Raw genomic sequence first — 15,695 nt, forward strand, 5'->3', positions numbered from 1 at the left:
TAAAAGAAGGTAGAGTCGAAAACCCTCAGCGTAAGGAAGGGCAGAGCAAACAGAAGCTGGTGGTTCCATTTCAGTAGCTTCTCTTTCAAGTAGTAGTAGTAGTAGTAGTAGTAGTATTTTCTTTTGGAAAGACTGATCTGCTGTTACATCACATAATAAATCCGTAGAGGAAAAACATGGTGATTAAGACTATCTGAAAACAATACCAACGGTAAACCTTGCAGGAATATATATCACCTTGGAACCAAGAACACAAACCAAACCATCTTCAACAGTTGTATTCTGAATTGGCAATTCTAAACTAGACTTAGTAAGGCTTCCTTGTGTATAAATCATCTTCCATTGCAGAACCCAGGGGGGGTGCACGATTGCATGACTTGCAAACGGTGTTACGGCTAAAATTCATGAAATCGCAGCTGCACATAGGAAAACAACACGTTAGAAATAAAATCACTAGGCTAAATGCATTTACAGTAGCTGGACTGACTTGGGGCACTCCCAGTCCCCCGGTTTTAGTTGCCTTGGGGGGCGTGGTCCTTGACAACGGAAACACTGCCTGTTGCTTGCGAAGTTCATAAAGGAACACCTAAATCACAGGAAGACAGAAAATTAAACCACCAGCCAAAAGGAAAAACCCAAAAAGAGTGATACCCAAGCACCCAAAAATTGACTAGCAAGATAACAAAATGCACTGTAAAGCTATTCCAGGGGCAGCAAATCTGGTTGGGGTAGGAAGAAATATTATTCACAAAGACATCCCAAACCTGACCTTTTCAATTATTCTTGTCGAAAACATGGACCATGAACCAGAATCCACTGTTATCTATTGGAGGACGGTGTTCAGATCCTCAAATTGACACATAAGACGCACTGGTTTACCAAAAGAAGAATATGTGAGAAGTGTCTTTGCAAGACGACACATGTAAGCGACTTACCACCTTTACCCTTGGCATTGGAACCTAGCTTTCAAGAGAGCTTTTTAGATGGATCCAAGACCAAGTTCCTAACATTCCCTTATACGTTGAAGTACTTTTGTTACATCAACAAAGAGCTTATCCCCACCAATTGAAAGTTTACTAAGTTCCAAGAGATTGAAGGGCAAGAGAAATTACAAATCGGAAACACACAGGACAGGTCCTTGATTGTTAGAAGAAATGTAGCACGCTATGTAAGGGGTACAGCATTGCCGCATTCTTTTGTGCACTCAAGAATCCCAAAGTTTCACTCTGTTACCACCTCTAGGCTCTAACAGAACCTTTAGGGGATAGTTACTTGGGAGATGGCTTAAGAAATAATATAGGAATTCACCACATACTTTGATCAATTGCATAACTTTTGGCTTGTTTGATTGTCCAATCCTTAAAGTAAACGCCCCTCCTTATCAATCTAATCATAGGATTCATAGCCCAAAGTAAACGCCCCCCCTTACTCATAGATGAAGATCATTTTTATTTACATTTTAGGAATTTAGATGGAAATCATTATTAACCATCGATAATTCGATATACACTTCCATAATTCCATTCATTTTAAAAACTAGTTCTATCAACAAGCCAACATCCCATTTGCTCTCTGCAACCATATTAGCTTTAGGTAACTATATACACCACAAATAATTATTTTTCTTCTTGCGCTCACCAACTCCACCATCTTTTGTTTCTTTTCTATCAAGCTTGTTATTCCTTTTGGCACACAAAATAGTGGAAGTTGGAGATAAACTAAAAGTAAGAGCTTACAATAGATTGTACCAGTGTCAGCCTACTCCCTTTTAAAATTTAAGGGATAAAATTTGAGACATACATGAAAAGGTTATATTGGAGATATTATTTCCCAGCACTAGGTTTCTAATAGGCTATTCACCCACTGTAAAACGAACCATGTTTGCCGAATTTGTGAGATTTCCTCCACATTAATAATACCTTCACTTCTATCAATATCATCTCTCGGCCCAAGATGCCAAGAATCTTCAACAATAAATCAAGATTTTTTGTAAAGTAACATAGTCAGCGCCAATAATTAAGCCTTTCAGTAGTGACATCGCCTTTACCTTGTCAATCAATCTACTCGGAACATCAAGTAAAATAATTCAGGGGGGATCCCCTTGCCATTTGCCAACCACGCACCACATATGAATTTAACTCCTGCTTAAATTTATCTTTTTAGAACCCTTCACCAAATCTATCATTTTTTAAATTTCTATAAATTAAAACCATTCTAATTTCTGCATCGAACCAAATCTACCATATCTTATTGGCCCCAAGGCCCCCAAGCATAGCAGCAAGCACTATAACTTTTAAATCAAGCTTCGAGAAAATAAATCAACGTTTAGTGCAATTGGAAGGCATAGAAGGCATCAGGATAGGAAGAGTTAATGCATGAGCCAAATGACGAGATCATCCTATTAGAAATTGGTCACTTACCCCTTAAAAGGCCTTATAAGGGGGAGGGTTATCCACACTTATATAGATTAGATGGGTGAAATCCACACTTATATAGATTAGATGGGATCTTCACCAAGGTCGACGTGGGACAGAATTTAGAGAATTTAACACGCCCCCTCACGTGTGGGCCGAAAAGGATATTGGTCTTCCATCACGTGGGTAGGCAATGCAAGAGATAAGAGAACCATCATCGATGTGGGCCGGAAAGAACATCAGTCTTCCACTCGTGAGGTAGACAGATAAGAAATAAAGAGAAATCTATCATCGACTTGGGCCCGCTCTGATACCATATTAGAAATTGGTCACTCACCTTATAAGAGGGAGGGTTATCCACACTTATATAGATGAGCTAAGACAAGATTTAAAGAGTTTTTAACACGCCCCTCACGTGTGGGCCGGAATGGCACATTGGACTTCCATCACGTGGGTAGGCAAGAGAAGAGACAAAGAGATAAAATCCATCATCGACTTGGGTCTGCTCTGATATCATATTACAAATGGGCCACTCACCCCTTAAAAGGCCTTATAAGGGGGAGGGTTATCCACACTTATATAGATTAGATGTAATCTTCACCAAGTTGATGTGGGACAGAATTTAAAGAATTTAACACCATCAACATACCAAAACATATATTGCATGAAAACTACCATATAAAGCATTATTAAGACCATCCGGACACCATAATGGGTATCCCAACTGATCTTTTTGCTGCATAAAAGTGTTAATACATACTGCCCGTGAAACAGGGCAGCTTCCATAAAGGCCCTCGCCTTAAATATTTATGATTCATACTATAGATTCAGCTAAACATTTGTTTTTACTGGATTAGTTCATAATCATAGTATTGCGGTAAGGTTTTAACCAAATTGAGCCAAGTAGCCAAGCTGAATTCATTATTAAGCCAAGTCCAAACTCAGCTGAGCCTAATACATAATATACTAAATTAAAATATTCATCAATCATTTAAAAAAATAACTATACAGTTTAGGTAAGAATAAATACAAAATCAGTTCTCTAAATTGTATGCTATATCTACAAAAACTATAATTTAATTCTAATACTTATGCTTACCTACATATATTACTAAATCTCAAAAAAATATTCGTTTTATACTTCAATGTCAGGTTACAAGCAGACTGACAGACCAGCTCTAAGCTTGACGAGCCAAATCTTGTGAATACAAAGTTTGTTAATCTTGATATGCCTCATTAAATAAATTTTACAGGGTCAAGCTTCGCATAGCTAATGCAGAGTTTCATTCATTTGCATCCCAATCCGGGCACATGCATGACTCCACATATAATTACCACTCCAAATCATTGCACATTGTCTTTTATGATGACAGATATGCACAACGTATGATGCACAAACTACAAACATAATCCATAGTTCACAATTTATAGCAGAATCACTAGTCAAGTTTGTAAGATTATAAAAAATTACCAGTATGGCCAAATTAGATAATAAAATCATCAAACTGGAATTCAAGGAAGCAGAAACTTAGGACTTACTGAGCGCAATTCCAATCACCCTTTTTCATTTCAACACCACCTCCACCAGTAGACATGCTGCTGGCCTTGGGTCCAATTGCTTTACACTTGAGACAACGTATATTTCTAGCAAAGTTCATGAAATTGCACCTGAAATTGATAGGTTTGTACCATGATGTTATGCTAGGGATTTCAATATTTTAAAATCATTAGTGAGAATAACTGTTGGGTAGATTGTGGTAAATGCAATAAGAATCGCCAAAGTAAACTCAAATGCTTCCGAACAGGAAGTTCACCAAACAAAAGACATAAAGAACAACAGGAAGAATACATCAATGTATCACTTAGTTGAAACTTACAAGAATACACTGCAGAAGAAAACTGTTAGACATTACAAATGACCTATTTACAACTGACCCCACCGAAAGATGAACTCATAAAGTATCATATAAGAAGAACTTTTTGGTTTTGCATACTTTAAAATCTGCTTGTAAAATACTCAACCATTGCTTTCATCTGATTTTGCAACCATAGAAGATTCTGGTTGATGGCCATGCTGACATGTATAGATGGAAAATTGGCATGGCATGATCAATGATAAATAAAATAGCACCACTGCGTCGGATACTTTCCCACATCAATTTCCGAGCTATCCATGTCAGCATGAACATTGACCAGAATCTTCTATGGTTGCAAAATTAGATAAAATCATAGTTGTGCAACCTACAGCCAGATTTTAAACTTGGTATGAAAACCAAAAAGTGTTGAAAGTTCAGTAGTCTACAAGCAAATTAATTTAACACAAATAACTCAATAATCTCTATCGGCACTAGGTTTCATCAGAAGAACATGAACCAATTCATTGAAGTCTCTAAAGTATGATAGCGATTGTAGCATCAAGAACACACAGAAAAAAAATCAGAGAGGTTCAACCAGTTCTTTTGAAAGTAGTTAAAAAATTGGTACAGTTCTAGAAATTTTATGGTATTATCAGCTAGTACTAATACTTGACCAGACAATTATGTGCAACAAAGAGTGTCTACACTTGGATAAATTTATCCGTTAATGCAAAGTAAGACACAAGAAGCCAAATAGAGGATGATAATTTAATAAAAAAATTTACTTATACTAAGCAAAAGTGATAAAAAAAATCTGAAAATATTGTTTCTCCTTAGTTCTTACTCAGTGCACACCCAATCTCCTGGTTTCATATCTATACTTTTAGAGCTTCCAGTATCTGGTGGATCAACAAACTGTAACTGCTTCTTTTTTTGGTGGACTACAGAGGCAGGCTTTGGAAGGTCAGGGTCAGCAGGTGTTTCGCTAAGCTCGACCAACTCTGAGAGCAATCTCCTGGCTGATGATTCGACAAGCTCCCGACCAGCAGGTTTATCTTCTACGTCTCCAGAAACAACAAGTGGATCTAATGCAAAAGTCATTAACATACGAACTACATCTACTGTACGTGCAGCAGCTTCAGTTTCAGTTAGCAAAACATATGCTCTATCACATGAACTGCGAAGACTGCAGGAACTGCACACCTGCAATCATCCATATTCCAGACCAAAACATAAATGATAAGTCCTCTTTAAAAGTACAGACTCCCTCACTTTATTTTCCCGAATAAACAAAAACTTACATATCACAAGTATAAACTTACATCTCCTTCATCAATTTGTAAATGTGCCCTCAATCTTTTAGCGGAGTTAACCGGTTTTCTGAAAACACTAGGACAGCCTTGCTCTACAATCGCTTGAATATCTGAAGTCGGCAACAACCTGAAAAGTGAAAACCATACCGAAATTTACACTTCAACACACTACTTACATAGCCATAACGAATTAATAGGCCAAGGAAAAGAGGAGCTACTTGAAAATGTCGAAACGGTCACGCCCAAAGTTCATACACGCGTCCTTGACCAACTTCAACTCCTTGTAGACAGCAGCACTCTCTTCACCCGTACTGATGCCGTTTTCCGCAGCTTCGGCGTTCTGAGTAATGTATCCTATGACCTTCAATTGGTCGACAAAATTAACCCATTCCGGCCACGGGTGAGCAGAAATCGCATCGTCAGAGAGAGCAGGAGTCTCGGATTCGAGCGTGACAGCGGAGGAGATGCAGCGGTTGATGCGGAGGGAATGGGGAAGGCATGCTATGTTCAATTTCAGGAGTGGGGGTTGTGAAAAACTGAGAGGATGGTGGAGGATTGAGTTCCCTAGAAAGATAAATAATCTTGAAGCTGCCATTTTTTGTTCTTCTTAATCCGTCTGTTGCTCTTAGAATGTATGGTTGCGAATCATGAGATTTTGTTAGGATTTTAGTCTAAGATTTTGATGGAGTTTTTGGCGGAGGAAGAACAGAGGATGATGTTTGTGGGCTCAGGTTAAGGGTTTAAACCTTTGAAATGGGGTTTTAAGCTTTCGAATTTTTCACATAGTGATGATTTATCCATGATAACGAAGGGTAGTTATTTTTTTTTAATACTACTACTATCTTTTTCTAGTTTTTTTATTATTACTATTATTAAGGAAATTCATTAGCGTGCCAGTTACAATTTCCTCATGCGGATTTGGAAGTACTCGTTTTGAAAGATAAGACAATTGGCACAATGATTTAAGGTTGTTTATTGGTAAGTCTAATGACAATTTTTCGTGCTGATTTGTAAACATTTCGAAATATGAAAAAGTTGACCCATAGATTTAAGGCTATTATATACTCAAAGATAGAGACCGATCTCTGATAATTTAGTTTATGACTTTTAAGCCAGTTATCTTTATATTTTATAGGTAAGATACCTCTAAACACTCTAACTTTTTTTGCCGATATATCATTGTACATATTTTGCATCTTTACTCTTTAGTCTTAACTAAACCTTGTATTTATAGGTTTTGTTTAGAATGCTTCAATCAACATGTTTCTTCTCTCTTTTTGGGTTCGGTCACAATTCATAGGTATTTCAAACTCACATTTGATGAAATCAAACTAATTCTGCTCTGCTCGACCTATATTGTAGATTATGGCGGAAAATCTCTCAGCGGATGACGGGAGTTGAACTCGTGGCCTTAAGGTCACCACATCGGTGTCAAGAGAAAACAAAAAAAAAAATTAACATATAACTATCCCCCATCGGTGTCAAAATAAAACTGAAACTAGTAAATAAATCCTATAAGTCACTCCTCTTATCGCCTATTCACCAATTAGTTTTAAGATGAAACTCATGGATTTCTATCATTGTATCAGAGTGACTCATCGGTTGCCAGTCAAATTTAACTGACCCTGCAGTATATCTGGTCTGAAAGCAAAAAAAATGACTGACCCAACAGTATAGTTGGGGTTAAAATCTGGGACAATGGCCTAACTGGTCGGAAAAAATTGAGCTAGTCGTCTAAGCGATCAGAAAAAAAGTCCAACCCCCCAAGCTTCACCTTGAAGTGTTTGAGGGATGGTGTTAGCAATTGAAACTAAAATATACATATAACCATCCCACATTGGTGTCAAAAGAAAAATGAAACTAGTATATAAATCATGTCACATGGCGTTAGAAATTGAAATTAAAATATATTATCTCCGTCCCACAATAATATGTACTATTTCCTTTTTAGTCCGTCTCACAAGAATATGCATTTTCCAATTTTGGAAACTCTTTTTCCTCTAATGAGGTGGACTCATTCTCCATTAACAATGCTTTAATTACTTTTTCTCTTCACATCTCTCTTACTTTTCAATTTTGCATTAAAACTCGTGCCGAATCCAAAGTGTATATATTATTTTGGGACAAAGGGAGTAACATATAACTATCAAACTAAAAGTAGTATATAAATCGTGCCTGTCCTCATATCTTTAATTGTAGAATGGATTCCACGGATTTCTGTCATTTTTTTTATAAATGACAAGATTTTCCCTAAACATGAAATCAATAAATATACAAAAATTAAGGAATGTATCAATTTCTTAATTTATGTGATTTCCTTCAATCTTGTGATTTCATTCCAACAATACATGGGTCCAATTTAATTTGAATGAAACACTACCAAATAGAACATTTAAATCAATTCCAGTTCGATTAATACATGAAGTGCCGAGCCGGTTCCAAAATCTAAACAACCAGTGCTTCTATTCAATTTGGAGTGAACCCATAACTTCGATTATACCCGTTAGAGTGTCCACAACGGGGGAACCGCGGCGGGGGATGGGGGGCACCCATGGGCGCGCCACGAAGACGGTCTGGCCGAGGCTCTTGGGCGCGAGCCGCGGCTCCGCCCAAGTTTTGAATTTTTATTTTTTTTACTATTTTTGAAAATTTTCTATAAATACCTCCTTCCACACATTTTCACATCACACACATTTTACACCCTAATTTTCATTCTCAACAATTTTTTTAGTGTTTTTATAAAATTTCCGTTGTATATTTTTCCCGTTTCTATAATACAACAAAGATTTGGTCCGATAATTTTTTTGTTGAATTATACATTTTTTAAAATTATTATAGTCTGATAAATTTTATTATAGTTAAATTAAAATATACCAACAATGAAAAAAAATAATTATTTTGTGGCTTGGGCTTGTCCACTATTACGGTGGACAAGTTTGTTTTTGTGGCTGTGGCCAAGTTTTTGTGGCTTGGGCTTGGGCATGTCCACCCTATTGTGAACACCCTTATGAGTAATCCTTATGTACTTCATCGGCTCATGGCGTCCATAATAGGATGGACATACCAAAGCCTAAGCCACAAAAAATTAGCCAAGGCCAAGAAACTTGGCCTGCCCACAAAAAAAACTTGTCCACCCTAACAGTGGACAAGCCTAAGCCACAAATTAATTTTTTTTTTCATTTTTGGTTATAATTTAATTTAAATAGAATAAAATTTATCGGACTATAATAATTTTTAAAAATTGCATAATCTAATAAAAAAAATTAAAACCAAATCTTCGTTGTATTATAGAAAGAGAAAAATTATACAACGAAAATTATCGACATCACACAAATAACACCGCGAACGGATATCACGTTGCGCCCCTCCCCTACGATTTTAGACCTCTTCAACCAAATCAATTTGCAGTGTCGTATGTAATATTTCCATCCGCATATTGGTGAACTGTTGAATCAAGTATGCATTAGTACGTGGTACACCCATCTGCAGGGGGCTTGTGGCAATACCGTGACTTGATACTCTTCATCGTCGGTATCCATTTTTTGAAAGTAGAATTGAGATAAATTGAAAATATTGGAGATTGGAATGAGGTAGAAAAATGGGTATATCTATAAGAAATAAGAAAAAATAACGAAACTTGGGGCGGAGCCGCGGCTCTCGGTCGCCACAATAGGGCTCCGCGGCTCGCGCCCAAGAGCCCCGGTCAGGCCAACTTCGCGGCGCGCCCATGGGCTCCCCCCCGCCACGACTCTCCGTGTCCTCAGCAATAGGGAGCTGCGGCCCAGCCAACCCCTGCCCGGGAGCCGCGGCTCCCCTATTGTGGACGCTCTAATAGTTGACAAGTTCAAGTCACAAATTAATTATTTTTTTTCATTATTGGTATATTTTAATTTAACTAGAATAAAAATTATAAGACTATAATAATTAAAAAAATGCATAATTTAAGAAAAAAAAGTAAAACCAAATCTTCGTTTTATTATAGAAAGAGATAAATTATACAACGAAAATTATCGACATCACGCAAACAACACCACGTTGGAATGGGGTTAAAAAAATTGAGAAGAATTGGTATATTTACAAGAAATAAAAAAAATATCGAAACTTGGGCGGAGTCGCGGCTCGCGCCCAAGAGCCTCGGCCAGGCCGACTGCTCGGCGCGCCCATGGGCTACCCCCGCCGCCGCTCTGCTTGTCCTCCAGTGTATGTGTCACGACCACATCTCCCTAGTCAAAGAAAGTGTAGCTTTTCCGCGACTAAAACATACTGAAACTGTCTCAACTCGTCATAAGATACTTAGATCAAAGGAAAACATTGTCTGAAATGTGTTGAGGGTACAAATCATACTGAATCAGAGTAGTTATGGAACAATTGTCTTTGCTAAAAACAAGTTCTAAAATTTTGCGCAACGGAAGAGTACCAAGACAGATGTAGTATGTATGAAGACATACTACACCAGCTATCCTTCTGCTTATTTAGTCTTCTGTCCCAACACCTCCTCGGCTTCGACAACAATCAACCTGCACATTAAGGAAAACAAAATGCAGGGCTGAGTACTTGATGCACTCAGTGGGCTCATGCCGAAGATATTTTCTTTTAGTTGTCAGCCAAGCTGAGTGAACGCGGGGTTTTACTGAAAATCTATCCCGGTCACTAAAATCTGTTATTTCTTTCTGAAAATAGACTGCAGTCATTTAAACTTCTGATGATATGCCATATCAGCTGCGTGAATCGGGAATGTGGCCACATTCCACGACCACTGGGCCGGCCAACCTGGCGCTAGCTCACGACCCACGGACCGGCCAACCTAGCGCTAGCTCACGGTCCCTATGTGTACACTAGTCCGAGTAGGATTTACTGACCTACTGGGACCTGAATTCGATTTAACAGATAGGCAACCACAAAACAAAACATGGCATGACAACTCATTCAAATAATCATGTTTTCACATAAAACACGCTTTAAAAGAAAGAAGAGAAAGGCCCACCTCAATTGCTTAAACTCCTGCAAAACGGTGCTTTCCTGTCCTGAGATTACGCGTCGAGCGACGACGTTCCTTTACAAAATTTAATATACTTAAATTAGGCTTTAAGAAACTATTTATCTTGCATGAATGCATGCCTAAGCGTGTGCTTATTATTATAATTCCTGCCTTCTAAAATTAGAAGTCTTAAACCTTTAATTAAATCGGCGATTTAATTTATTCTGAGTCTGGCCGATCTGTCCGGGTATAATTATCTCCCGGATCATCTTAAGTATTTTAAAAAAATACTTTCTGTGACCATTACAGTCCGCTTAATTATTTATTGGCTTTTATTTCACTCACGGCTTATAAGTTCCTTTCTTCCGTGGCTTAGGAAATAAATTCTTGGGCCAAGAATATTTAATTTTCGGCCCAGCTTAATTAATTGTCCCATTTCTTTTCTCCTTCACATTAAATCTAGCCCAACTCAAAAATAATTTTAGGCTCAAGTTTCTAGAATTGGGGAGGCCCAATTTTTTTACTCCCTAATACCGTCATCTCTCTCTTTTCCCCCATTTCTTTCTCAAAAGGCTATGCCCAAATCGCAAGCCCTAGCCTCCTCTCCGCCGGCTATCACCGTTCACCGGCGTCTCTCCCTCCGCCGGTTTTCCTCACTCGGTGGAGTCCGATGGGGAGAAGGCACTGCTCTTCCATCGCTGTTGTTGAACAGCCGCTCGCCTAGAAACAGTGACGCGACTGTCACGGAGCAATCGGCGTAGCCGACGCCGGGTCAGCCTCCTCCAGCCACCGCCGTTGCTGTCTCCAGCTCTCTCTCGGGATCCGCACCGACGTTGCTCCAAGCCGCTCGGCGTTGTGTGGCGTTCGGGGCAGAGCAGCTGCTCGTCGCCGCCTCACCTCGGCAGTTCAGCGCCGTCGCGGCGTCTCGCCTCTATTCTGGCTCCCACGAGGGGTCCCGCAGCAGCCTCTGGCCGTCAACAGTAGCCCGGTCCTTCGTCTAGGAGCTAAGTTCTCGTCCCTTCTTCTTTCGTAGCTCTAAAATTCTCAAGCTTTAAGTTCTTTGGGCCAAAGCTTATTTGTGAGAGCTTTGATGTCTTAACTTGTGTACAAGGCCTACTGTTCCGATCTTTGATTTCTACTTTGTCTCTACTGTTGGGTTCTAAAGCATGCTCCTATGTTCTTGAGCTTCTGTGCTCTTAAGTTCTCATGCTTTAGCTATTTGTGTGCTATATGATGCAACTGAGTTGTTGGGAGGTTACCTGCTGTGTGTTGATTTTGGCTGCTATCTGTAACTCGGCTCTTGGTCTCCCTCAATCCTCTTGCTGCCTCGGTCCCTCTCTCTCTTGGCTCACTGGAATGTGACTGCTTGTGATGATGGTGAGAGAGGAAGAGGTTGAGGGGCTATTTATAACCCATGTCTAACTGAAAGCCTGGGGAAAGGCTTGTGTACTCGTCTGAAACTGATGATTGGGCAGTGGTTGTTCCCTTTGCAGAAATGCAGGCTCGTACTCATGCATTTATTTGCATCTCAGCCTCATTTGTTGCCATATTGCATGCCCTCTCAGTCCTTAATTGTTGCTATGTACTTACTACAGTCTGTGTGTCCTTTTTGCAGGTAGAGCTGGAGAGAGGGTGGTTAGAAATGGGATGCAAATGCTGCGATTCTCTTTGCAATTTGCTGTACCCGGTGCGCAGGCAGATGGCAGCCTGCCATCTTTCTCCTTTCAGCAAGTTTGGTCTCCAAACCTTAAAGTAGGTTTGCCTCTTAACCTTGCTTGTTTTGCCTATCAATCTTCTCATTATCTTACCCTTTTTCTTGTTCCTGTGGTGGGTGACTGGCAGGTATGAGGGCTGATCTATATTGGTTGGCAGTGTCTATAGCTAGCTGCCGAGGCGGTGTTCCTCCATGACTCGCCTCTTCGGCTTTCTGGGATCTGGGCCGAGAAGGCCTAGTGTTGAAGACCGACGTAGTTGCTAGGAATTCAACCATGTAATAATGTAGTTCGACTTAAACGCATTTCCCAGCTTGTATGAAAATTCGACAGAGATTGGTGAAAATTTCTTTCCAACATTTGAAATGCTTAGTTTGAGATTCAGGAAGTTGTATTTATAATTTTGATTCAAGAATAACAATGCTTATTCATTCTCAAATAAAATTTCTCGCATTTTATTTCATAACTCCCGAGAGTCTCAGTCTCGGTTATTACATTCTACCCCCCTTAACAAAAAATTTCGTCCCGAAATTTTGTCTCGGTTAGGCAAAAAGCTGTGGGTACTTCTCTTTCATCTGATCCTCGAGCTCCCACGTCGCCTCCTCGCGTCCGTGGTGCTCCCATAGGACTTTCATTGTTACGATATTTTTATTTCTCAACTCTTTAACTTTTCTGTCCAGAATTGCTTCTGGCTTTTCTTCGTAGCTCAAATCTGGTTCTAACACCATTCCTTCTTGGTGCACTATGTGTTTGGGGTCAAACACGTACTTTCTCAACTGTGATACATGAAACACATTGTGAACATTCCCGAAGCTTGGCGGGAGCGCTAATCTGTACGCCACAGGGCCAACTGTTTCTAGGATTTCGTAAGGTCCGATAAAACGCGGTTTCAGCTTGCCCTTGACGCCAAATCTGGTTATCCCTTTCGATGGGGACACTTTCAGAAAAACCTTGTCCCCTGCTTTGAACTGTAGATCTGTTCTGCGGGTATCTGCATAGGACTTCTGTCTATCTTGAGCTTCTTTGATTCCCCCTCGGATTTGTCGGACAATTTCTATCATCTCCTCTACCTAGTCTGGTCCGAGAATCCTTCTCTCACCAACTTTATCCCAGTAAAGTGGTGATCTACACTTTCTCCCATATAGTGCCTCATATGGGGCCATATCAATAGTTGCCTGGTGACTGTTGTTGTAGGCGAACTCTATAAGTGGAAGTACTGACTCCCAGCTTACTCCACGGTCGAGCACTACGGCTCTTAACATATCTTCTAATGTCTGAATCGTCCTTTCGGACTGTCCGTCTGTCTGTGGATGGAATGCTGTGCTGAATTTCAGCTGAGTGCCTAACTCTCGCTGTAGGCTTATCCAAAATCTAGAAGTAAATTTTGAATCTCGATCTGAGGTGATCGTTACTGGTACACCATGCAGGCGCACAATCTCTTGCACATAAATCTGTGCCAACTTGTCTGATCCGTACGTGATACGAATTGGTATGAAGTGAGCACTTTTGGTGAGGCGATCTATAATCACCCAGATGGCCGTGTTTCCTCGCTGTGATTTTGGCAATCCTGTCACAAAATCCATTGCTATATGCTCCCATTTCCATTCTGGAATCTCGAGAGGCTGTAACTTTCCATAGGGTCGTTGATGTAACGCCTTCACTTGCTGGCAAGCCAGGCATCTTTCTACAAACGATGCTATGCTTTTCTTCATGCCATGCCACCAAAATTGCTTCTTCAAGTCCTGATACATCTTTGTACTCCCAGGATGGGCAGTGTAGGGTGTCTCATGAGCTTCACTCATGACCTCGTTCCTAAGTGCCTCCTCTTTGGGTACGCATAGTCTCCCTTTGAAAGTGAGAGCATTATCCGCCTCTTCGCGGTAACAATCCCCTTTTCCGGTCCTCACTCTGAGACGAACCTTTTCTAGGGCTTCATCGTATCTCTGGGCGTCAATGATTCTAGCTCTTAAATCTGGTTCTAAGACCAAGGTGGATATTCTGCTGTCCACTGTCTCCGGGGCTCTCACTATCTCCAGTCGCATCTTGGCGAATTCCCGGATAAGCTCTTCCTCTAGGGTGAGGAAAGTAGCCACTTGAGGCGCAGTCTTTCTGCTCAAGGCATCTGCTACCACATTGGCTTTGCCTGGGTGGTAATTTATACCACAGTCGTTGTCTTTGACTAGTTCCAGCCATCTGCGCTGTCTCATATTCAGGTCCTTCTGCTCGAAGAAGTATTTGAGACTCTTATGATCTGTGAAGATCTCACATCGAACTCCATAGAGGTGATGTCCCCAAATCTTCAAAGCGTGTACCACTTCTGCTAGTTCCAGGTCGTGCGTCGGGTAGAGGTCTCCAAACCGAACCGGCCCGGCTGAACCGGCCCGGAACCGTCACCGGCGGTTCCGAACCGGAACCAGAACCGTCGGCGGCGGTTCGAACCGGGACCGGAACCGGCGGTTCCAACGGGCCGGTTCAGGTTCCAAATTTTGGCAAACCGTAACCGGCGGTTCCGAACCGCCGGTTTCGTCGGAACCGCCGGTTCCGAACCGGCGGTTCGGCGGTTCCGGCGACTTTTATAAACATTACTTATTCTTTATATATCTATTTTATAAAAAATTATATTAAATAGTTTAATGATTTTAAATTCTAGTTGTGTCATTTTATTTTATTTTTGTCTAAAGTAATATTTATTTGTACAATTTTATTAAATACAAATTAGTCTATTTACACAAAAAATAACTATAACTTATCATTTAATGTTTTACTTTTGTTGATATTGACTATGCAAAATGTCTATTTTTCATTATTGTCACAAAATTTAAGATTCTTCTATATATTAGTATTACATAAAATGATTCCAATGACATTCAAAATCAAAATCAAAATAAAAATAATTATGATATAATTTTAAAATAGTTCTAACATCACCAAATTATTTCTCACATACTTTAACCTTAAAATGATCTTAGATGTACAACGTTTTTGCAAGTTTGGGTACATAACATTGCAAGTATTAAATACATATAGCGGTATGGTATATAAAACTATACTTTGCAAGTTTGGGTACATAAAATACTTTTAGTATATTGGGACAATCAAGTAGTACAACCCGACCAATACTACTTCCCCGGCAAAGAAGAGTAGGCTAATTCCTCCGATCAAGCCAAATAGGTAAGCAAGGTAAGAGAACTACGTGGACTTTGATTCCAAAATGCAATTGAGCATTGAGGATACCGGATACGTAGGCATCTCAACTTAAATTTTAAATTTAAGTTGAGCTCGAGTCCTTTTCCTTTATTTTTTTTTCTCCCCTTTGTTTCGAGTATGTAATTTGTAAATTGTAAATTTGTAATCAAGACTTTAAGTCTTTTGTAATTAATAATTTTTAAGTTGTAATTTGTAAATTTTAAGTTGTAATTTGT

The 15,695-nt window shown here is 39.7% G+C and overlaps 1 protein-coding gene across 1 annotated transcript; it reads right to left on the bottom strand.

Moving 5' to 3' along the window:
- Positions 1 to 31: 31 nt before the first annotated feature.
- Positions 32 to 6,339, bottom strand: LOC121752997 (zinc finger protein VAR3, chloroplastic-like). The gene is made up of 6 exons (XM_042148124.1): positions 5,802 to 6,339; positions 5,593 to 5,710; positions 5,115 to 5,473; positions 3,954 to 4,082; positions 488 to 586; positions 32 to 416 (listed from the first exon to the last, which is right to left on the bottom strand). The coding sequence occupies exons 1-6, from the start codon at positions 6,176 to 6,178 to the stop codon at positions 308 to 310; spliced, it is 1,191 nt and encodes a 396-aa protein (XP_042004058.1). The 5' UTR covers positions 6,179 to 6,339; the 3' UTR covers positions 32 to 307.
- Between the last annotated feature and the right edge of the window lie 9,356 nt (positions 6,340 to 15,695).

This window comes from Salvia splendens, chromosome 10, assembly GCF_004379255.2.
Source record: "Salvia splendens isolate huo1 chromosome 10, SspV2, whole genome shotgun sequence".
In the NCBI taxonomy this organism is placed as follows: domain Eukaryota; kingdom Viridiplantae; phylum Streptophyta; class Magnoliopsida; order Lamiales; family Lamiaceae; genus Salvia; species Salvia splendens.

Coding starts and splice junctions, on each gene's coding strand:
- LOC121752997 (XM_042148124.1), bottom strand. CDS start 6,178: ATGGCAGCTTCAAGATTATTTATCTTTCTAGGGAACTCAATCCTCCAC. Junction 5,711..5,801: donor GACCGTTTCGACATTTTCAA/GTAGCTCCTCTT, acceptor TTCACTTTTCAG/GTTGTTGCCGACTTCAGATA. Junction 587..3,953: donor GGTGATTGGAATTGCGCTCA/GTAAGTCCTAAG, acceptor CCTGTGATTTAG/GTGTTCCTTTATGAACTTCG.